Source organism: Humulus lupulus, chromosome 1, assembly GCF_963169125.1.
Source record: "Humulus lupulus chromosome 1, drHumLupu1.1, whole genome shotgun sequence".
Classification (NCBI taxonomy): domain Eukaryota; kingdom Viridiplantae; phylum Streptophyta; class Magnoliopsida; order Rosales; family Cannabaceae; genus Humulus; species Humulus lupulus.
In genome coordinates, this window is record NC_084793.1 from 193,575,506 (window position 1) to 193,598,408 (window position 22,903).

At 41.4% G+C, this 22,903-nt stretch overlaps 1 protein-coding gene across 6 annotated transcripts; it reads left to right on the forward strand.

The window, feature by feature from the left end:
- The first annotated feature begins 12,800 nt into the window (after nt 1-12,800).
- Nucleotides 12,801-22,212, forward strand: LOC133801929 (uncharacterized). 6 transcript variants are annotated; one of them, XM_062240176.1, is made up of 12 exons: nt 13,168-13,215; nt 13,540-13,654; nt 15,213-15,846; nt 15,928-16,546; nt 16,642-16,718; nt 16,803-17,408; nt 17,639-19,616; nt 20,121-20,282; nt 20,366-20,412; nt 20,860-20,985; nt 21,631-21,697; nt 21,771-22,212. In XM_062240176.1, exons 7-12 carry the CDS (start codon nt 19,424-19,426, stop codon nt 21,839-21,841), a joined length of 666 nt encoding a protein of 221 aa, XP_062096160.1. In that variant the 5' UTR covers nt 13,168-13,215; nt 13,540-13,654; nt 15,213-15,846; nt 15,928-16,546; nt 16,642-16,718; nt 16,803-17,408; nt 17,639-19,423; the 3' UTR covers nt 21,842-22,212. The 6 variants fall into 6 exon arrangements, with proteins under 6 accessions (XP_062096140.1, XP_062096160.1, XP_062096155.1 ...); XM_062240171.1 differs by having other exon boundaries at nt 15,928-16,587; nt 16,712-17,408; XM_062240162.1 differs by lacking the exons at nt 13,168-13,215; nt 13,540-13,654; nt 15,213-15,846 and having other exon boundaries at nt 15,858-16,546; nt 16,642-17,408.
- Nucleotides 22,213-22,903: the final 691 nt, after the last annotated feature.

Here is a 22,903-nt window from a genome sequence, read left to right on the forward strand (position 1 = left end):
GTCTAGGGTTCGATTCAAGGTCAAAATTCCACCCACGGTATGATTTCTAAGACCCTACCCTTGTTGTTTGAGTGATTTTCTGGTTTTTGGGTTCATTGTCTTAGATTTTGAGTTGTGGGTTGCTTGAGCTTGGGATTGAGTTCATGGGGTGCTTGGGATGAGTGTGAGGTGTGGTTATGTGTGTTTTTGTGGTTGGAAAAGGTTTGGGCAAGATTGGTGTTGAAATGGGAGAAGAAAATAGCAAAATGCGATTTTGGGTTTGGTTTGGCTGCAACTAGCGCTACAGCGCTAGTCAGGGGGCGCTGTAGCGCTAGCCCCTGTTCTGGTGGGGTGGTTCTGCTTGTAGCGCTACAGCGCCCTCTTTTGAGCGCTGTAGCGTTGCACTGTTCACAAAGGGGATTTTTGGGCTTTTGTGAAGGGATTTTGACCTAGGGTTCGGGGCTTGATTCCGCCACTTTGTTTTGGGGATCTAGGACTTCCCGGGGGCTCGGGATTAGTCCCGAGGCTAGGTTTTGGTCTTGGGATTTGGTGATGACTTTGACTTATGGATTTTGCTTAGGTAAGCGCAAGGGCTCGGGTAAGATCGTGCTCAAGGAGTCAGGTTGATCAAGGCTACCGAATCTAAAGGTAAGAAAACCGTAACACCCGAGAATAGGGCATGGCCCCACTGTGTGATTCCAGGGCATGGCCCTAGATTGTATTATGTGCAAATTTTTAACCCTAAGTGAATCATGATGTGTGCGAATGATTATTTTGAATGTACTATATGTGTGATTATAATGAAATGAACGGCAAGGGCCGAGTGCGGCGTAGGCCGGGTACAGTCGTGGGGCCGAAAGTAACACTCAGCACATGGGATGCTTATAGTCAGGGTGGGACCCAAGGGATACATGAGTTATCCTCGCGGTGAGAACCGAAAGCCCAGGCTTTGGTAAGGTCTCTGGGGCGGCATGGCCGTACTTGTTTATTATTGATGGTTTTCCTATTTATCAGTGAATTATGCCAGCTATATGATTGCATATGTTATGTACTATTTGGGTTTTCTTGCTGGGTTTTGGCTCACGGGTGCTCCGTGTGGCAGGTAAAAGCAAGGAGTCAGTCAACCGACCATGAGTATGGAGAGCATGGGGGCGGCGCATACATGTTCGGCCTGCCCGATTGCTTTGGTTGGGGGAATTTTGTAAATGGCTGTATTAATCCATTCTTTTGATAGTTAACCTGGTGTAAATCTATTTTTGAGTTGTAAATATTTTGTAAACCTTATTTTGGGATCCCATATGTTTTATACTTAATGTTTTCAATGAAGTTAAACATTTTAAAAGAGTACAGCCTTAAATTCTGATTTATCCACACTTTTCGTTTTAGAAACTACTTAGAGTCAGTCAAAAGCACGATTTCTATTTTAAACTCACTAAGTAACGGCTCTAAGGTAGTAGGGCGTTACAACTTGGTATCAGAGCGAGCCAAGGTTTATTGGTTCTGGAGATTGACCGAACATGTACGCACGCTGCCATTGAAAAGCTCGACTCAGGGTTGATTGGTATGGTCGATTGATATATTCATGAATATGTGTTAATGCTTTGTGTGCCTGCCTAGATTGTTATGAGCATGATGATTGAAATAACATATGCATGATGCCAGGGCAAGGCCCGTTGTATGCTGTATGATATTTGTATGACATTTTGGTCGATTGACCTTGGTTGTTGTTGAGATTGAGAGGTGGAAATTGGACCTTGTTATCATGCCTAATGAGCGGTGTCACTGATTGCAGGCATTTAGTTGTAATGTCTCGCCAATCGTCGAGACTCTGCGGCATTCAGGCCGAGGATGATAACCAGGGGCAGGACCCTCCACCTGCTCCTCAGAACTGACAGCAGATTTTAGCAGAGATGGAGGCTAGGTTGAAGAAAACAGAGGAAGAGCTTAGTCAGTTGAGGCAACCAGCTCCTCCACCAGCCACTGGGTTACCACCACCGCCGAGCGTGGTACCAGCTCCGGTTCAACCTGTGACTGAGAACAGGTTGGAACCCCTGTATGAAAGATTTAGAAAACAGCAACCTCCTACCTTTGAGGGCAGAGCAGACCCACTGCAGGCTGAGCAGTGGATGAGTACAATGTCTGTGATCCTGGACTTCATGAGGGTTGAAGGAAGGGATAGGGTTGATTGTGCCAGTTATATGCTTAGAAATGATGCACGAATATGGTGGGAGGTAGTAGGGCAGCGAAGGGATACTGCAACTATGACTTGGGAGGAATTCAAGAGCATTTTCAACGAGAAATACTACAGCGTAGCCGTTCGAGCTGCGAAGGCGGATGAGTTCAACAACCTGACTCAAGGCAGGTTATCTATCACTGAATACGCCCTGGTATTTGACAGATTGGCGAAGTTTGCGCCAGAGCTAGTGCCGACTGATGCGGCCAGAAGGGACAGGTTTATACGGGGATTAAATGTAATGATCGCCCGTGACGTGAGTATTACAATGGCTCCAGAGACTACCTATGCGCAAGTGGTAGACAAATCCCTCACTGCTGAGAGGGCTGAGGATCAGATCTGGAAAGATAGTGCTGCTAAGCGCGATACCAGGAGGGTAGTGCCTTCTTCTTCTGGGCCTAGTCGGGGCAGCGGCCCCAGTGAGCAGAAGAGGAGAGTACCAGACTCATTTACTCCCTATGGTTCTGACAGAAGGGTTCGCGGTTCTGTGGGTGGCCGCCAGGGCGGAAATGACAACTGGAGGGGCTCTCCCTTGTGTCCTTGATGCAGGCGACGGCATCAGGGCGAGTGCCGGTCCAGGGCATGCTTTGTTTTTGGAAGCACCAGTCACTTGAAGAAAGATTGCCCGCAGGCTAAGATGGAGGAGCCAAGGCAGGGTGACAGCCTCGCTCCTGCTAGGGTTTTCACCTTGACTCAGACTGAGGCAGAGGCCAGTCCATCAGTGGTCACAGGTCAGATTTTTAGCGCTGGATCCTTGTTTACCGCATTGATTGATTCTGGTGCTACGCACTCATTTGTTTCTACTAGGGTGATTGATCAGCTGTGTAGACCTAGTATTTTGTATGCTAGGGGTTTTCAGACTATATTGCCTACAGGAGAACTGGTAGTCTCTAGGAGGTGGGTTAGAGCATTACCAGTAGTAGTAGACGGTAGAGAATTGTTTGTTGACCTGATTGAGCTAGATATGGACGATTTTGATATAATACTAGGAATGGATTGGTTGACGCGGTATGGAGCAACAATTGATTGTAGGCGACGAATGGTGACCTTTGAACCAGAAGGCGAGGCACCCTTTGTGTTTTTGGGGACAGTGAATGGACCACGGGTGCCTCTGATCTCAGCACTAAAGGCTAGAGACCTGATGCAGGAGGGTTGCATAGGATTCCTAGCGAGTATAGTAGATTCCTCCAAGGTGGCGACAGTGGGACCGAATGAAACTGGAGTGGTCTGTGAGTTTCCAGACTTGTTTCCATCAGATCTGCCGGGATTGCCGCCGCAGTGGGAGATTGAGTTCGGCATAGAGTTAGCTCCGGGAGCAGAGCCAGTATCCAAGGCACCTTACAGAATGGCTCCGGTAGAATTAAAGGAATTGAAGATTCAGTTGCAGGAACTACTTGATTTGGGGTTTGTCAGACCAAGTTTCTCGCCGTGGGGTGCTCCAGTATTATTTGTTAAGAAAAATGATGGATCGCTTCGGATGTGCATAGACTACAGGGAGTTGAATAAGCTGACCTTCAAGAACAAGTATCCATTGCCTAGGATCGACGATTTATTTGATCAGCTTCAAGGGAGTACAATGTTTTCAAAGATTGATCTCCGATCAGGCTACTATCAGTTGAGGATCAAAGAAGAGGACGTACCAAAGACTGCTTTTCGGACACGGTATGGGCATTATGAATTTTTGGTTATGTCCTTTGGGTTAACCAATGCCCCGACGGCATTTATGGATTTGATGAACAGAATTTTCAAGGATTACCTGGATAAGTTCGTGATTGTGTTTATTGATGATATCCTAGTATACTCCCAGTCAGAGACAGAGCATGAGCATCATCTGCGCCTAGTGTTGCAGCGGTTAAGAGAGCATAAGCTATATGCTAAGTTTAGCAAGTGCAAGTTCTGGTTATCGCAAGTTTCATTTCTAGGCCATATTATTAGTAAGGATGGGTTACTGGTCGACCCAAGCAAGACGGAAGCAGTGAGAGATTGGCCTAGACCCTGCAGTGTTCCTGAAGTTAGAAGTTTCCTTGGACTAGCAGGGTACTACCGGCGGTTTGTAGAGGGGTTCTCCAGAATTGCTACTCCGTTGACAGAACTGACAAGGAAGAAGACCAAGTATGTGTGGATAGATCGATGTGAGAATAGCTTTAAAGAGCTGAAGCAGCGGTTGATTACTGCACCAGTGCTGAGCCTGCCAACAGATGATGAGAAGTTTGTGGTCTACTGTGACGCTTCCAGACAGGGTCTGGGATGCGTGTTGATGCAGGCTGGGAAGGTGATAGCGTACGCGTCAAGGAAATTAAAGGAGTACGAGCAGAGATATCCCACGCACGACCTGGAGTTAGCTGCAGTGGTATTCGCACTTAAAGGTGGGAGACACTATCTGTATGGAGAGAGATGCGAGATATACACTGATCACAAAAGTCTAAAGTATTTCTTTACCCAGAAGGACTTGAACATGCGCCAGAGACGGTGGCTAGAGCTGGTAAAGGATTACGATTGTGATATCCTATACCATCCTGAGAAGGCTAATGTAGTGGCTGATGCATTGAGCAAGAGGGGCCTAGGACAGCTGTATAGTTCGAGGCAGATATCTGATAGATTAGCTGGAGAGATGACCAGAGCAGGTATAGAGCTAGTGGTTGGTAGGTTGGCCAACATTACTCTCGAGTCAACGCTCCTCGAGAGGATTAAGGAAGCACAGGGAAGGGACCCCCAGTTAGTTGAACGTAGAGAGAATGTCCTAACTGGAGCAGCTAAGGACTTCTCTGTTTCTGAGATGGGTTTGTTAAAGTACAAAGGACAGATTTGTGTTCCGATTGATCCAGACATTTGGCGAGAGATTCTGGACGAGTCTCATACCACTCCCTACTCTTTGCACCCAGGCTCTACGAAGATGTACCATGACCTGAAGGTTTTGTATTGGTGGTCAGGCATGAAGAGGGGCGTGGTGGACTATGTGGCTAGATGCTTAACCTGTCAGCAGATTAAGGCGGAACATCAGAGGCCAGCAGGATTATTACAGCCTCTAGGGATTCCCGAGTGGAAATGGGAAGATATTGCCATGGACTTTGTGGTTGGATTGCCGAAGACCGTGGGTCAGCATGACTCAGTGTGGGTGATTGTGGACAGGTATACTAAGTCCGCCCACTTTTTACCTGTGAAAACGACTTATACTGTGGAGCAGTATGCAGAGCTTTATGTAAAGGAGATTGTTCGACTTCATGGGGCTCCGAGGTCGATAGTATCCGACAGAGACCCCACTTTTACTTCCAAGTTTTGGAAGAGCCTACAGAAGGCAATGGGCACACAGCTTCGGTTTAGTACCGCTTATCATCCTCAGACGGATGGACAGTCTGAGAGGACAATTCAGATACTGGAGGACATGTTACGAGCTTGTGTGTTGGATTTTGAGGGATCTTGGAGTAGGTATCTCCCTCTGATTGAGTTCTCGTACAATAATAGTTATCAGGCGACTATCAGAGTGGCTCCGTATGAGATGCTGTATGGAAGAAAGTGCAGATCACCGATTCACTGGGATGAGGCAGGTGAGAGAAGGTATTTAGGTCCTGAGATGGTTCAGAGGACCAATGAGGCACTTGAGAAAATTAGAGCTCGTATGCTCGCCTCCCAGAGTCGCCAGAAGAGTTATTCAGATCAGAAACGCAGGAGCGTGGAATTTCAGGTTGGTGATCATGTATTCCTCAGGGTTTCACCCCTGAGAGGAGTAAAACGATTTGGCGTTCGGGGCAAGCTGAGTCCCAGGTTTGTTGGTCCATTTGAGGTTCTAGAGCGAGTTGAGGAGGTGGCTTACAGGTTAGCAATGCCTCCAGCTCTATCAGGGGTTCATGACGTGTTTCATGTATCCATGCTCCGGAAGTATGTGTCGGACACTACTCATGTGTTGAGCTATGAGAACTTGGAGTTGGATCGGGATTTATCGTACGAAGAAAAGCCTGTTCAGATCCTTGATAGAAAGGACAAAGTCTTGAGGAGCAAGACCATCGCCTTGGTTAAAATATTGTGGAGGAATAGCAAGGTCGAAGAGGCGACATGGGAACTGGAGTCGGATATACGGGAGCGGTATCCCGAGTTGTTCAGGTAAATTTCGAGGACGAAATTTTCATGAGGAGGGGATAGTTGTAACGACCCCAAATTCGCTATTAAGGCTTAAGGGCCTAGAGTAGTGTGCCTGGAGGGCATAATGGGATTCTGTGTGTGACTTTTATGAATTTAATGCATGATTATGATTTAATGCACGTTATATGACTATTTGATTAATTGTGATGCATGACTATGTGAATTAGTATGCATGTAGACCTGATTGAGCATATTTATAATTTGGCCATGTTGGGCATGGCTATGTTGATACCTGTGATCTATGACTCGAGACGATCCTAGAATGAGCGGGTTAGCGGAAAGTCAAAGCGGGAACCTGTACCCGGCTTGGGTTAAGCCTGGGGAGTTTAATTGAGAATTTGGGAATATATTTGATGATTAATCAGGTATTGGGTAGCGAGCGGGAATTATTAGGAACACTTGAGGAATTAGTGGGAATTTGGGTAATATGACTAAAATGCCCCTTTATGGACATAAAGGTTTAGAATTAGTAAGGGAGGGCGTTTTGGTCATTAGGCTTGTAAGAGATAAATTAAAGAAGGGCTTTATACTTAGTGGATTTAGTAGAGAAAAGTTATAGGCTAAAAAGAAAGAAAGAAAGAAGAGAAAAGAAAAGAGAGGGAAAGTTGAAGGGTTTTATCCAAGAACGGTTTGTGGCTCTCCCAACCTAATTCCTTCATTTTTCTTGGAGTCAAGCTCAGTGGAGAGCAAGGGTAGGCTGAGCATCAAGGATCCTAAGCTAGGCTTGAGGATTGGCAAGGGGTTAGCAAGATCACATTTGAATTTGAGGTAAGTTCTTGGGGATTTTCTGTTTTAGGGCTTGACTGGTTTTGAGTTGTGTTTTGAGCTTAATGGATGGGGTTTTTGGGGAAAACAGGTCAAGGTTGTGAAGGTGCAAGCCAAGGAGGTCTAGGGTTCGATTCAAGGTCAAAATTCCACCCACGGTATGATTTCTAAGACCCTACCCTTGTTGTTTGAGTGATTTTCTGGTTTTTGGGTTCATTGTCTTAGATTTTGAGTTGTGGGTTGCTTGAGCTTGGGATTGAGTTCATGGGGTGCTTGGGATGAGTGTGAGGTGTGGTTATGTGTGTTTTTGTGGTTGGAAAAGGTTTGGGCAAGATTGGTGTTGAAATGGGAGAAGAAAATCGCAAAATGCGATTTTGGGTTTGGTTTGGCTGCAACTAGCGCTACAGCGCTAGTCAGGGGGCGCTGTAGTGCTAGCCCCTGTTCTGGTGGGGTGGTTCTGCTTGTAGCGCTACAGCGCCCTCTTTTGAGCGCTGTAGCGCTGCACTGTTCACAGAGGGGATTTTTGGGCTTTTGTGAAGGGATTTTGACCTAGGGTTCAGGGCTTGATTCCGCCACTTTGTTTTGGGGATCTAGGACTTCCCGGGGGCTCGGGATTAGTCCCGAGGCTAGGTTTTGGTCTTGGGATTTGGTGATGACTTTGACTTATGGATTTTGCTTAGGTAAGCGCAAGGGCTCGGGTAAGATCGTGCTCAAGGAGTCAGGTTGATCAAGGCTACCGAATCTAAAGGTAAGAAAACCGTAACACCCGAGAATAGGGCATGGCCCCACTGTGTGATTCCAGGGCATGGCCCTAGATTGTATTATGTGCAAATTTTTAACCCTAAGTGAATCATGATGTGTGCGAATGATTATTTTGAATGTACTATATGTGTGATTATAATGAAATGAACGGCAAGGGCCGAGTGCGGCGTAGGCCGGGTACGGCCGTGGGGCCGAAAGTAACACTCAGCACATGGGATGCTTATAGTCAGGGTGGGACCCAAGGGATACATGAGTTATCCTCGCGGTGAGAACCGAAAGCCCAGGCTTTGGTAAGGTCTCTGGGGCGGCATGGCCGTACTTGTTTATTATTGATGGTTTTCCTATTTATCAGTGAATTATGCCAGCTATATGATTGCATATGTTATGTACTATTTGGGTTTTCTTGCTGGGTTTCGGCTCATGGGTGCTCCGTGTGGCAGGTAAAAGCAAGGAGTCAGTCAACCGGCCATGAGTATGGAGAGCGTGGGGGCGGCGCGTACATGTTCGGCCTGCCCGATTGCTTTGGTTGGGGGCATTTTGTAAATGGCTGTATTAATCCATTCTTTTGATAGTTAACCTGGTGTAAATCTATTTTTGAGTTGTAAATATTTTGTAAACCTTATTTTGGGATCCCATATGTTTTATACTTAACGTTTTCAATGAAGTTAAACATTTTAAAAGAGTACAGCCTTAAATTCTGATTTATCCACACTTTTGGTTTTAGAAACCACTTAGAGTCAGTCAAAAGCACGATTTCTATTTTAAACTCACTAAGTAACGGCTCTAAGGTAGTAGGGCGTTACATGTATGCTTCATCATATCGATTATATCACACTGCTGCTGAGTGACCATACTTGCCGCAGACTTGGAAAGTTGGTTTTGAACCGCCAGATCCAAATCTGCCTCTTCCTCGAGATCTATTGGAGCCACCACGATTTGAGCTTGGATAAGTCAAACGGCCACTAGAGAAACCAGATTGTCCTCGTCCTCGACCTGGATTGGGAGATCGGGTAGAGAGATTTGCAGTAGGGGCTGGAGCAATGGATTTGGGCTGGTTAACCAAGCTCAGTGCGTGTAGGCGATCCAATTTGCTCTCAAAACTGAGTAGCATCTCCTGCAATTCTTGCCAAGTAGTGCTGGTTCTTGTTTCAACAAGAAGAATAAGAGGTAGATACTCACCATCAAGTCCTGAAAGAACATTTTCCACTAACTGTGACCCTGGATATGGGTCCTCTGCAAGAGCTAGCACATCTGACAAGGTCTTTTTCTGTTTGAGATAATCAATCATGGGGGTAGAGCCTTTTCGAGTAGTTTGAATGAGAGTACGGGTCTCATCCATTTTGGACTTCGAATGAGCACCATAGAGATTTTCCAACTCCCCCCAGAATGTTGAAGCAGAAACACAACCCATCACCTCTGTAGCTATAGTTTCAGTCATCAAATTGTACAGTAAGCCCATTAAAAGCTGATCATTCACAATCCAGTGCTCATACTCAGGATTCACTCTCAGTCCAAACCCGAGCTGGCCATCACCGATGGTAGTACCGGCAGGAATAATTCAGGTGGACATACCCGAGAGCCATTGATGAAACCATCCAAACGATGGCCTCTAATAATGGTAGAAACCATAGTTTTCCAGAGTGTGTAGTTGTTTCGGTCTAGTTTGAGAGGGAAAGGTTGGTGAAATGCCCTGGTTACCCCAAGACAGTTACGATGAACTTTGAACCGTGAATTTAACTCGCTAACCGAGTTCTTTGGTTAAAAACATGCTTCTAGGTGTTATTAATAGGTTAAGGTGGAAAACCAATCAAAAGGAAATGATACATTTTATTTAAAACATAAAACTGTTCATGGGCCCATAAAAACGTTTACAAGTTATTTACAATACAAAATGGTCATTACAGTGTAAAATTTACAACCCGCCGATCTAAGCGACAAAAATAAGGTAAACCCCTTAGTTCCCCTGAGAACTCCTTGGCCGTGGTGGTCAAGCGGCCGCATATGTACACATCACCACCTAAGCTCTCCACTCAAGGCTGGGTGAACTTTTCTTTCCCTTTACCTGCACCACATAGCACCCATGAGCCAAAGCCCAGCAAGAAAACACAATAATGCATATAAATACTATCAAATGATTATCATTATAATCATACAGAGCTTATAGCCCTGAACAGATGGGTAAATATCACTTTGTGATTACGTTAACCATGAAGGAGCTTATAGCTCTAATCAGATGAGTGATTTAACACTTGAGGTTCTGGTAAACCATAATGAGTGACTGACGAGCAAGTCACTAGCATAAACAAATGAGTGACTGATGGGTAAGTCACTAGCTTAAACAAATGAGTGACTGATGGGTAAGTCACTAGCTTAAACATATGAGCGACTGATGGGTAAGTCACTATGGGGCCCGACACCCATAGCCATGTGACTAAACATTCACCGAGGCTCGCTAGCCCTGGCTCTAAATGACTAGCCTTTGGCTAGACAAGCGCTTTTAGTTTTCATCGAACTTGAGGTCAGTCCAGCATTAATGCTCATTTGAGTTATTCAATGCAGATGTCAATTAGATCTAATCTTTGTTGGCTTGCGTTAACACGCTAAGTCCGTTCTTGAATTATGAGTCAATACCATGTGACCAGTGCTCAGTACCACTGCCGAACTTGACTAATGAGTCACAGCTTCACAGTTGATACTGACACCATTGCCAATTCTGATTGTTTAGTCAGTGCCATACACAAGTGAGCAAGATTTGCTAAGCATTCGATATTCAATCAATGTCCACATTTAAACATTCAACATGCCTCATGAATAACCATGCATGTGTACATATGGGGTGCAGTTTTCTTACCTCTGATTCGAGCGAGAATTAACAAAAGAACGACCCTTGAGAACGACCTGTCTTTAAGTTCCTTAGCGGTCACCTAGTCATAACCAAATATGGGATTCCATCAATAAAATGAATAACAAAGGTTCCCGAACCAAGACCTAGCCTCCGGGACATCGAATCCTACTAAACCGGGTAGTAGGAACAATCTCGAGGCCTAAGACTTGAGTTCCCATGATCAAAACATCTATTTGGCCTCAAAAACCCTCAAGAGCCGTGACCCCAAAACCCTGAGCCATGGCCCCCAGCCAAGACAGGAGCACCAGGGGCAAGGAGCACCAGGGGCAAGCGCCGCGGCTCACCTTCCCCAGTGCCGCAACCCCCAGTCCACCTCAACCCCACCGTCATCAGCATCATGCTCGGGCCGCGGTGCCCAAGAATAGGGCCGCGGCTCCCAGTCCACCTCAACCCCACCGTCATCAGCATCATGCTTGGGCCGCGACGCCCAAGAACAGGGCCGTGGCCCCCACCTGGAAATCAGCCATAATTCCGATTTCTCACCTTTTAAACCTTCCAAAAACCTACTTAAACATCTCCAAATCCAAAAATCAAAGTTCCAAAACATTCTAATGATCCAAAATCATCAAATCCCGAGGTTCAAACAAATCAAAAACTCATTAACACACAAAATCCAAATCAAAGCTTAAAAACTCTAAAACTCAAAACTTAAAGCTTGGATTACCTTTGATTAAGTTGTTTCTCGCTAAATCCTTCGGTCAAGAAGCTTCAAATCTTTCCTAGGATCGCTATGCCTCGATCCTCGCTTGATTCTGACTCCTAAAACCCAAGTTTTCTTCGAAATTGCAACGAATGGTCACAAAGGATAACAGGAGAAAGAGAAAGGTGTTTGAACGTAAGTTTCTTTCTGACAGGTTACTTCAAGCTTAAGTAACTTGAAATAATCCTAATGCTCGGGGTCCCAAAAACACCCCTGGGGACAAAATAGTCAAAACCCCCACAATTTCCTCCTGATCTCAATAGCTCCCAATATATCATCAAATAATCATTCTCATTATCCAATATCCCAATAATTGACCTCGTTATGACAAAACCGCTAACTTGCAACCTAAGATCGTCTCATGCCAAATAGCTCGAATATATCCACATAATGATGGGATCTCATCCATAAAATATAAACATGCACCAAAATATACAAATATGCCTTCAGCGGGCCAAATTAGCAAAATGCCCTTATAATTAAATGTGGACCCACATACATGCATTTAACATTATATTATAATATATTCACATAACACATGCATATAATCATTTAATAGCATAATAACACAATTATGGCCCTCCCGACCTACTAATCCAGCCATTAAACCGTATTAGGGATTTCAGGGCATTACAGTTGGTTTAGGGTATTGAAGGGCTGGGTAAAAGAAGGTGAGGGAGAATGTGTGCCAGGGAAGTTGGTTCCTGTAATGGCGACATTGTTGACACCTGCAGTTGGTGGGGTAGCTGCTGCAGAGGCTAGGACAGCTCCAGTGGTGGTCCCTTGTGGTAGTGGAGTCTAAGAATTGTTGGTCGACATGGCTCTGATACAAAATTAGGATAATTGACAAATTGAAAAAGGTTAAGCTCAGTTCAAAATGATGCTGAGACTGTGCATTCATATATATATATATACCGAGTACAAAAACACAAGTCATTGATATAGTGACAAGTGACTGTGTAGGACAAAATAACATAACAAAAAAATATTCCTCACATGTTCTGATACAAAAATCACTCATTCAGGCCCGAAAATGCTAATACCAATTAACTAAATGTAATATAGACTAATACCAACACTAATAATGTATTTTAACATACCTAACATTGTTTTGACTTGTAACTGCTTATTAAGCATAAACACTCAAATTTTCCTTAAAATATAAGATCAAAATTGTATTGATTTGACAAAAATTATTAAAGTGATTTGAAATATAACATTTGAAAGAAATGTTGATTTGACAAAAAAAAAAAATATATGTTAGCTTCAAAATTGCATATCAAGAGGATGCAGGTGGAAGAAAAAAGTTGGGAGGACCACCTTATTTTTGTAAATAATATAATTTGCAGTATAAAACAATTTTTTCTTTAAATTACCGTGAAAGAGCTGTAATTTTTCCTTATTAATTTCCCCCTCCCTCCCTGGAACTATCAATCCATACATTCGTACTCGACATAATTCCTGGTCTCTTCAGTCTTCACTAACTCGTTTCTCAGTTTTTCCTTCATTATTTTCTGGTTAACCAAACAAAGCTAAATGGGGTTTCAAGACTTGGAACCCATCTTCGGGGAGTTGAAAGTGGAGTGGGCGAGTAGGCAATCGCCGGAAGAGTTGGATCGATTTTTGTTCCATGTTCATGCTAGTGCAGATACTTCTCGTCTCACAATCCATGTTACTAATTTCCACTCCAACACTTGGGAGGCCGTTCGATCGGTTCTGCAGCTGGAGGACATGGTTAGCCTTTTCCATTCTCTTTTCTTCATTTTCATGCTTAAGGTATATTCACTTGTTTAGCTCCAATCCAATACGGTTGAACCTATTTTAATTACTTAAATTTGAGACATAAGAGTCAGAATTTTCTTCAAGTTACCAGGTAAAGGACCTTACTTTATGAATTATGTTATATATTTCGAGTTTTTGTATTCTTTTTCCATATTAGATTTTTTAGTGGAATCTCTTGTTCAATTGGAGATTTATTATTACTTTTATTCCTGTATCATTTTATTTCTAAACTTTTTTCCTAAAACGAATTTGATGGAGAGTTGGCGTTTTTTGCAGAGGGATGACATTGGAATAGGAGGGTCTTGGTCTGAGTTTATGGAGTATGTCATGGCTTCCTTAAAATCTCAAGATGTAAAGCTTATTCTTGATGGGCATTCCAACTTGGGCAATGGTTATTTCTTGCTTCCTTTATTTATTATCATAATTTTTTTTTCTGATTATTGAAGCAAAAGGGTCTCATTACTGTCATTTGGTCAGGTTAAACATTTGTATTCATGACCTATTTCATTTATTTGTACATGTATTGGACTGCCTTTTATTTTTTGGGTACTTTTTGACACTAAAGGGATCTCTTTGAATTTATATATTGTGGAGGAAAAAAATGTGAAAGAAATTACATGGAAAACAAATTATAACATTTTCCCAACTCATAATTTTTTTCATTCAAACTCTTAATTTTAATCCTTCTGTTGTAATTCCAAGTCCTCCAAACTTATTTTATGTTTTTGTTCTAGATTATCTAAAACATTTTTTTTCCTCCAAAATTCCAAACAAAAGAAAATAAAATCCCTCCACTTTTTTCCCTTTCCCTCATCATATTTGAATTCCAAGCGGAGGGTCAAGATTTTGGAGACTGTCAGTTTTCTGATTTGAATTTGCACTTATGTGTTATGTCTCTGGGTTATAAGAGAAAATGTCTATTTTATGCTAGTTGATTTTCGACAGAGATCTTTGGGGTGCTTAGATGTTTGGCCATTAAGCCCTCCCTTTCTCTTAGCATCACGACTATGTGCATGTACATTCTCACATTAAAAAAAAAGATGCATCAGATACAAATCATGAACAAAATATTTGTTACCCATCTCTCATTTACAGTGGAGAGTGGAGACTTAACAAGCTAGTCACTATTTTCTTGGTTTGATGAAGTTGTGGGTTAAAGAATCTAGATGTTTTCTGTTAGAATTTAGCTCACAGTAGTGCCTATAACGTTTCCATTGCACACCTGGCATATTTCTGAAAAAGATTCGAGTGTTTGTGTTTGAACCATTATGACTGTGAATGTAATAAATCTTAGACTACCTTTCTCAGAAGAAAGTGGCATCTGTCACTATAATAAGCTAGGAGAATATGAACTAGATCTTTTAGGCTTGGGTTTGTGTTGTTTTGCATGGGGCAAGAAGTGATTATCTTCATGTCAATTCACATTTATTTTTTTTGCTAATTATTGTAGATGCATGCCACTTTCAAGATGATAAATGAATCCAAAAACTTCTGCTAGGAAATTGTTAGGCCTCCTATTCACATTACTTATGTTAGGCGTAAGAAACATCATTAACATTCTGTGGTTACAGAATGGGAATGGATGGTTATTATTGCTATAATTAATATTAGTTAAGTGTGTTTCATTTTCAGTTTGGGTGTGTTTCAGTTTTAGTTTAGGAATGAGAATGGGCTGACGTTGGGTGTATAAATAGTAAGGATTTTGTGTGTATGGGTTATCCCTGATTAAGGTTTCAGTGTGTATGGAGAGTGGGTGGTCTCTCGAATACCACCTAAGATCATGTGTGCTTATTCTCCATAAAAGGAAGTTTATCCATTGCTTTCTATTTGTTTAGTTTCTGTTTTTGTTCTAGGCAGTATATCTATATATATATATATATATATATATAGGAGATTTCCTCAGGCCACTACAATGGTATCAGAGCATTCTCCTTCTTGGGCTATGGCAGGCGTGAAACGGGTCGAGAATCGGGTCGACGACCTTGAAGAGAAATTAGAATTAATGCAAGCTGATATTGGGGAGCTGAGATCAGATTTTCAGAAGCTAGATATGGAAAGACTTCAATCAGGTATAGATAAAATCCCATTACTTGAAGAAAGCATTGTTGCCTTCGTTAAAAGATTAGACGTCCTTACTCACCGGTCAGAAGAAGCTATTCCACCATCTTCTTCGGCTGTTGAACTCCAGTGGCATCGGGCAGTGGCAATGACAAAGAACAAGGTACCAACGTGTCAACCAACTCTCCGACACCGAGAGCATCGCTAGACTCTTTGCCGTGAAGACTTGAATTACCCATGTTTGATGGCGTAAACCCCAAAGGCTGGCTATTTCGTGCAAAATGGTACTTTGAACTTAACCACCTCTCATCGGCAGAGAAACTTCGATCTGCTGTGGTATGTTTGGAAGGCGATGCTCTGTCGTGGTACTATTATGAGGAAAGACGACGACCTTTTCGCAGCTGGGTAGAATTTAGACAATTGTTGCTGGAGCAATTTTAGCTAACACAAGAGGGTGCTCTCCATGACCAGCTATTTTCTCTTCGGCAAACCACCACAGTCTGTGAATATCGCCGCCAATTTGAGGTACTCTTTGCCCCTCTAAATGATTTATCTTAACCAATTTTGGAGAGTGTGTTCAGGAACGGCCTTCAACCTGATATACAGGCCAAATTGAGATTAATGGAGCCCATTGGGCTGCCCAGAATGATGCGCATGGCCCAACAAATTGAGGATAAAAATATGACTATATGTCTTTACCAAAGTGGATCTATTTCCTCTACAAGACATTCTAGTCCGTTTGGGTCTAATTTTTCTTGAAATGTGGCGCAACAACTTCCCATTGTGTCTTCATCTATGCCTTCGGCTCATCCTTATGCTAAGACAACGACTCCCTCTAAATTTCGGCATTTGACAGAAGCAGAAATGCAGGAAAAAAGAGAAAAGGGTATTTGCTTTCGTTGTGATGAAAAGTTCGGACTGGGATACCGTTGTAAGAAAAAAGAATTGCAAGTCCTTTTGGTATATGGAGATGAGCTAGAGGTCAAAGAGTCCATTGAGGCCAACGAGGAGGAAGCCAATATTAAAGATGATGTTTCTGTGGTAGACCCTTCTTCTATGTGGTGGGACTTTTTGCTCCTTATACAATGAAAGTTCGAGGTCGGATTGGTGAGCGAGAGGTTTTAGATTTGATTGATTCTGGAGCATCTCGTAACTTTATCTCTTCCTCTCTTGTGGCTGAACTGGAGCTACCTTTGTCGCCCACTAAAGAATTCGGTCACTTTGGGTACGGGAGATGAAATTAAGTCTACAGGGATATGTCGGCAGGTATGTTTGCATCTTCCTGAGTTTGATGTTCTTGCTGATTTTTTTCCTCTTCAGTTTGGGAGAATCATATATGAATTGGGGAGCTCTGACCATAAAATTCTCTATTGGAGGTATACGCATACAGTTGCAAGGTGACCTTGCATTGTCTAAAGCTCAAGTTTCTCTGCATACTATGATGCACACTATTTAACATGGTGCACATGGAATTCTTTTAGAACTGGGACAAATTACTCACAAAGCTTCAACCGAGGAAGTTAGTGTTACTTCGTCTTCCACCAGTTTCTTCCGCAATTTTGGGTCTTTTAACGGCATTCAACGACATTTTTGAGATGCCTTCTGGTTTGCCCCCCCATAAGAGAAAGGGACCATGCTATTGTTCTCAAGGATGGTACCTCCCCCATCTTAGTCTGTCCTTGTCATTATCCCACAATTTCAGAAAGATGAGATCAAGCGCTTGGTGGTGGAAATGTTGGCTGTTGGTATTATTCAACCCGACTTTAGTCCTTTTTTTTACTCTGGTATTGCTTGTTTGAAAGAAAGATGGTAGTTGATGCTTTTGTGTGGACTATCGGACCCTAAATCAAGCTACTGGCCCAGATAAGTTTTCTGCTTCTATTATTAAAGAACTTTTGGATGAGTTGCATGGTGCTTTAGTGTTTAGCAAGATTGATCTCAAATCTGGCTGGCTATCATCAAATACGAGTTCGAGCTGAGGATATACCAAAAACTGCCTTCTGTACTCATGATGGGCACTAAGAGTTTCTTGTAATGCCATTTGGTCTTACAAATGCTCCTTCCACTTTTAGTCAGTGATGAATGAGGTTTTTCGTGAATATTTCTGAAAATTTATTCTTGTTTTCTTTGATGATATCTTTATTTACAGCTCAACACTAGAGACTCACTCTTATCATTTACAGTGTGTTTTCTCTGTATTATGTGCCCATAAATTATATCCTAATCCTAGAAGTGTGTTTTTGCTCAATCAAGGATTGAGTATTTGGGACATGTTATTGACAATTTTGGGGTTTCTGCTGATTCTTCCAAAATACAGGCCATAGTGGACTGGCTTCAGCCAAAAACTCTTAGGTCCTTGCGTGGTTTCCGTGGCCTTACGGGCTATTGTTGGTGTTTTGTGAAGAACTATAGTAAGATTGCCTGACCTTTGACTCAACAACTTAAAAAAGATGCTTTCAGCTGGAATGAGGAGGCCACCACAACTTTTCAGCAGCTTACGGAAGCCATGATAAACGTACCCGTGCTTGCCTTACCTGATTTTTCCAAGCAAATTTGTGGTTGAAACCGATGCATCAAGCTTTGGTTTAGGGGCTGTTCTTATGCAGGAAGGCTGTCCCATTGCCTTTTACAACCACAAACTCAGCTCTGTTACACGCATCAGACCACAAACTCAGCTCTGTTGCGCGCATCAGATCAATTTATGAAAGGGAGTTGATGGCAATTGTTTTCGCCATTAAAAAGTGAAGCCCATATCTGATTGGTTAGAGGTTCATAGTTCGCACTGACCAACGTAGCATGAAATATTTATTGGACCAATGAGTGGTTGATGGTGAGCACCATAAAGGGTTATTGAAGCTTGTGAGCTATGATTTTGAAATTCAGTACAAGCCTGGAAGTACTAACACTGTTGCTGATGCCCTTTCAAGACTATCAGGAGTCTCATTGGCAACTCTTTCAGCCCCTGTCATTCTTGATTTTGACGAGCGCCAAGAGCAGGTAGATGCTGATCATTTTCTTTCTAATATCAAGCATTGCGTGCAACAAGATCCTGCTTCTTTTCCAGCTTACTCGCTTATTGGAGGACATTTGCGATACAACGGTAAGCTGGTTAAATGTTTCGTTCAGAATTTTGTGGTTACTTGTGATGTTTGCCAACGTAGCAAGTATGAAGCTATGTCTCCCGCTGGCCATCTCCAACCATTACCAATTCCAAATCAAGTATGAGAAGATCTTACCATGGATTTTATAGAAGGATTGCCTGGATCTCATGGGTACGATTCCATATTGGTGGTAGTTGATCGATTGACGCAATATTCTCATTTCATTCCACTGAAACATCCCTTTTTTGCTCCTTCTATGGCTGCAACATTTGTTTGTGAAGTGGTTTGCTTACGTGGTATACCATGCAGTATTTTTTCTGATCGAGATAAAAATTTTATGAGCCTTTTTGGCGAGAGCTGTTTACTTTGCAAGGATCTGAACTACGTCGTAGTTCCGCTTACCATCCACAAACAAATGGTCAGTCAGAAATTGTCAATAAGGGCTTGGAAACATATTTGCAATGTTTCTCCATGGATAAACCTTCTTGCTGGTTTACGTGGTTATCGTGGGCTGAATATAGTTACAACACTTCTTTCCACTCTTCTGCTGGTATGTCACCTTTTAAAGCTCTTTATTGCCGAGATCCCTCTCCATTGATTCCCTATGAGTTGGGCTCTGCTGCCAATGCTGAAGTCGATCAACAAATGCTTCAGCGTGATGCCATTTTGGCTGAGTTGAAATCTCACCTGCTTTGTGCTCAACAAAAAATGAAGCATTTTGCAGATTCTAAACGTCGCGATATTACATTCACGCTTGGGGACTTTGTTTATGTTAAGTTGCAACCTTATCGACAACAATCTCTTCCTCGCAAGGTCAATGAAAAGTTAGCTCCTAGATTTTATGGCCCTTTTGAGATACTTCGGCGCATTGGGCAGGTTGCTTATCAACTCAAGTTATCTCCCGCATCCAAGATTCATGATGTTTTCATGTTTCTCAGCTCAAGAAAGCAGTGGGCAAATATACGACTTTTCCTACTATTCCCATTAATCTTTCTTTAAACATGGAGCTGTTGGTAGAACCATTGGAAGTGATCAATGTCCGCTCGTCCACTCAACCAGGCCAAGTGGGTACTGAAGTTCTCATTCGTTGGAAAGGGTTGCCTGCTTTTGAAGATTCTTGGGAGAAATTTGAGTTTCTTATGGAGAAATTTCCTCATGTCAACCTTGAGGACAAGGTTCGAGTTTGGGCGGCGGGTAATGTTAGGCCTCCTATTCACATTAGTTATGTTAGGCGTAAGAAACATCATTAACATTCTGTGGTTACATAATGGGAATAGATGGTTATTGTTACTATAATTAATATTAGTTAGTGTGTTTCAGTTTCAGTTTGGGCGTGTTTCAGTTACAGAATGGGAATAGATGGTTATTATTGCTATAATTGATATTAGTTAAAGTGTGTTTCAGTTTCAGTTTGGGAATGGGAATGGGCTGATGTTTGGTGTATAAATAGTAAGGATTTTGTGTGTATGGGGTATCCCTGATTAAGATTTCAGTGTGTATGGGGAGTGGGTGGTCTCTTGAATACCACCTAAGATCATGTCTGCTTATTCTCCATAAAAGGAAGTTTATCCATTGCTTACTGTTTGTTTAGCTTCTGTTTTTATTCTGGGCAGTATATATGTATATATATATATATATATGAGATTTCCTCAGGTCACTACATAAATTAATGCTTTTATTATGTTTTTGGTACTTCAGGTGCGGCAAGTGCAAAATTAGTTGCTCAGAAAACAAAGGGAATGCCGGTGATCTCCATTTCTCTAGCAAAACTAACAGGCCCTGCAGCTAGTGCTGCTATTGCAAATCTGTCTCTTCAGCTCTTCAAAGCATTCAAAAGCACTCGTGAGTTATTTGTAGAAGGTAAGACTATCTTGTCAGTACTCATGTTGGATGCTGTGTCGATGTGCTAGAATTAACTATTAATTCTTTCTTGATGTATCCAGAGCAAAATCGTTCTGTTATGCTGACAAAAGTGATATCTGCTGAGAGGGTATGCTTCTTGCTATTCACATATCATATATAGTAAATCTAGGTTGATTTTTTGTTTCCTTTTAACTTTACAGGGATGTCTTCTCAAGTTTTTTCTGCAATAACAGTAATGTATATTATGTCATTATTCTTGATTATATTTGTATTACATGCTTAAGTGGTGTCGTAAGTTTAATTAATTTTCCAGGGATTAAGCAACATGTAAAATATCAGAAATATATTGTAGTAGCTGAATGCTTGCTTTGATGCTTGGCAAGCATTACTATCGTTATGGATTGGGGTAACATGCCCTTGATGAAAAATATTGCTGAGGATTTAATGGTAGTGTGCGCTAAGATTTTAACTGTTTAGCATCACATGTGAAATATCATCTATATACTTGTTGATCTCTCTTTTTGTTAGCTCATTGCAGAAGTGTCATTGCTAAAACATTTTCTTCAACTGTCAGGAAAAGAGTGAAAGCCTCCTAAAGCAATTAGATCAGTATTCCAGGAGGCCAAAGTTACAGAGGACCAACTCCACTGACAATGCTGGTGTTTCTGCGTTATTGAATAATGGCTTGCAATGTCCAGGTGTGAGTTTTTTTTTTCTTTCTTGCCATTAAATACTTACTATCCCATTAGCTGTATCTTTTGATCCCTTGGCACTCCTTTATAATTAAGTTCACGTATGCTAGGAAGAAAGGGGAAGGTGGGGCAGTTAGTTAGGCAGTCCACTTATAACATATTTTAATTAGACTACCTAATCTATACATAGACTATCCTAAGGGCTCATTAGTTATATCTGATTGTTTTGTAATTTGGGAGAGCCTAGCTTTCTTCCTCCTGTCAATCCTTAAGCTGAAAGTAATTATGGAAATTAGAAACACACAGGGAAGAGCTTTTTCCATAAATACGCGGAGAAGATAAAAGTTCTACAAGCTAAATAGCCGAGCTACATTCACATAATTGTATTACTGTTTGTAAGGTAGTTCTTAAATTTAACTGTATTGTCAACTTCCTCAATCGCTGCTACCAGACTGATTTTGCAATGTACTTCCAATTTCATCCAAATAACAATTCTAATCTTTTAGCGTACTCTTATCGAGGGCTGTTCTCTTTTGGCTATGTTTTCAAATTGTCTTTGTTGATTATGATGCGTATTAACAGCTTGTTATTGGTGTTTGTTGAATCATCTCTGATTTTAGTGCTAATAAGCTTCCTTTACTTTTAAAATGTAGAGAAACAAGCAGCTCGGGATACAGTATCAACAAAGGTTACCAATCGTGTTGTGCCTGCACATCGAAGGTAAGTTGGTATCTGGTATCCTTTACCATTTTCCAAGTTCTTCTCACCTGATAATGGCACAATAATTAAACAGGGCTAGAGTACGGGGCGTACTTCTACAGGATATTGAAGATAGTGAAGATGGCAAGAAGCAATGATATCTGACAAGAGGACACTATTTCTATACAAAACAACAGGTTTAGGTTATAACTACAGGAAAAAGGAGCTGACATACACTTCAAAAAAACACTAAATTATGCAAGAAACATAGGTAGGTATAGTCTCATCTGAAGTTCTGAACTAATGATTCTGCAGGACTTGTTTTTTCTGAAAAGGAATATGTTCATGTAAAAGATCCATCATCTTGATATATTTATAAGCCTAAATATTTTTTTTGGATGTGTCACTACTGTACAACTCAGTTCTATGCTTGAGCTATGAGCCAAGTTTTTATTTTTTTTTATTTTTTTAAAAGCTTTTGCTAAGTTTGTGTCATGTTTATTTATAATGCACGTTACAAAAGTTCTCTTTCCTCACTTCTGAGTTCTGAAAGTGTTTATTTCATTCTTCTTAAAGATTTCGAGTAAATGGATGTGAAAAGTTCAAATGAGTTGCTTTCCGGAAATTGCTATACTTCATGCTTACTCTTTCTTAGATCCAGTTGTAGATGTTACAATAGTAGTGATATTTGTTTTCTCTAAGATTTTGTCTGGGTAGATGCGGTAAATATGCTAGGACAAAGGATAAGAGACTACATCTTATTTTTCTCAAAAGATATATTGCTTATTTACTTTTATTTTTGTAAATAGTTACGTTTCATTGCTAGTATATTAGGGTCTGATTGGTTCGCGATTAGAAAATTGTATTTTTGAAAAGTGAGATTCTGAAATGAAAATCTGAATTTAGTGACTAAAATCATGTTTATGAAAATGTGATTGGTTGAATGTCATTAAACTATTTTTGAGTTTTAAACAAATGAATCTGTGATTGGTATTAAATTTAAAAATATAATAGAAACTAAATACGTGATTGGAACAACTGAATCTGAATATTATTTTAATTTTATATACATAGGTTGTATAATATTAAATTTTGATTTATCAATAGATTTAATTAAGTAAAATTGAATTATAATGATAAATTAAAATTTAATAATAATTATTGATTAAATTCATAACAATATTGCATTGTCATCTATAAAAATACCGGCACAGCTTATTTTTGAAT

Excerpts from the sequence above, each read along its gene's own strand:
- LOC133801929 (XM_062240156.1), top strand. The coding sequence starts at position 13,018 with ATGGGGTTTCAAGACTTGGAACCCATCTTCGGGGAGTTGAAAGTGGAG. Across the intron at positions 20,413-20,859 it reads AAGTGATATCTGCTGAGAGG|GAAAAGAGTGAAAGCCTCCT; the intron begins GTATGCTTCTTG and ends TTCAACTGTCAG. Across the intron at positions 21,698-21,770 it reads GTTGTGCCTGCACATCGAAG|GGCTAGAGTACGGGGCGTAC; the intron begins GTAAGTTGGTAT and ends ATAATTAAACAG.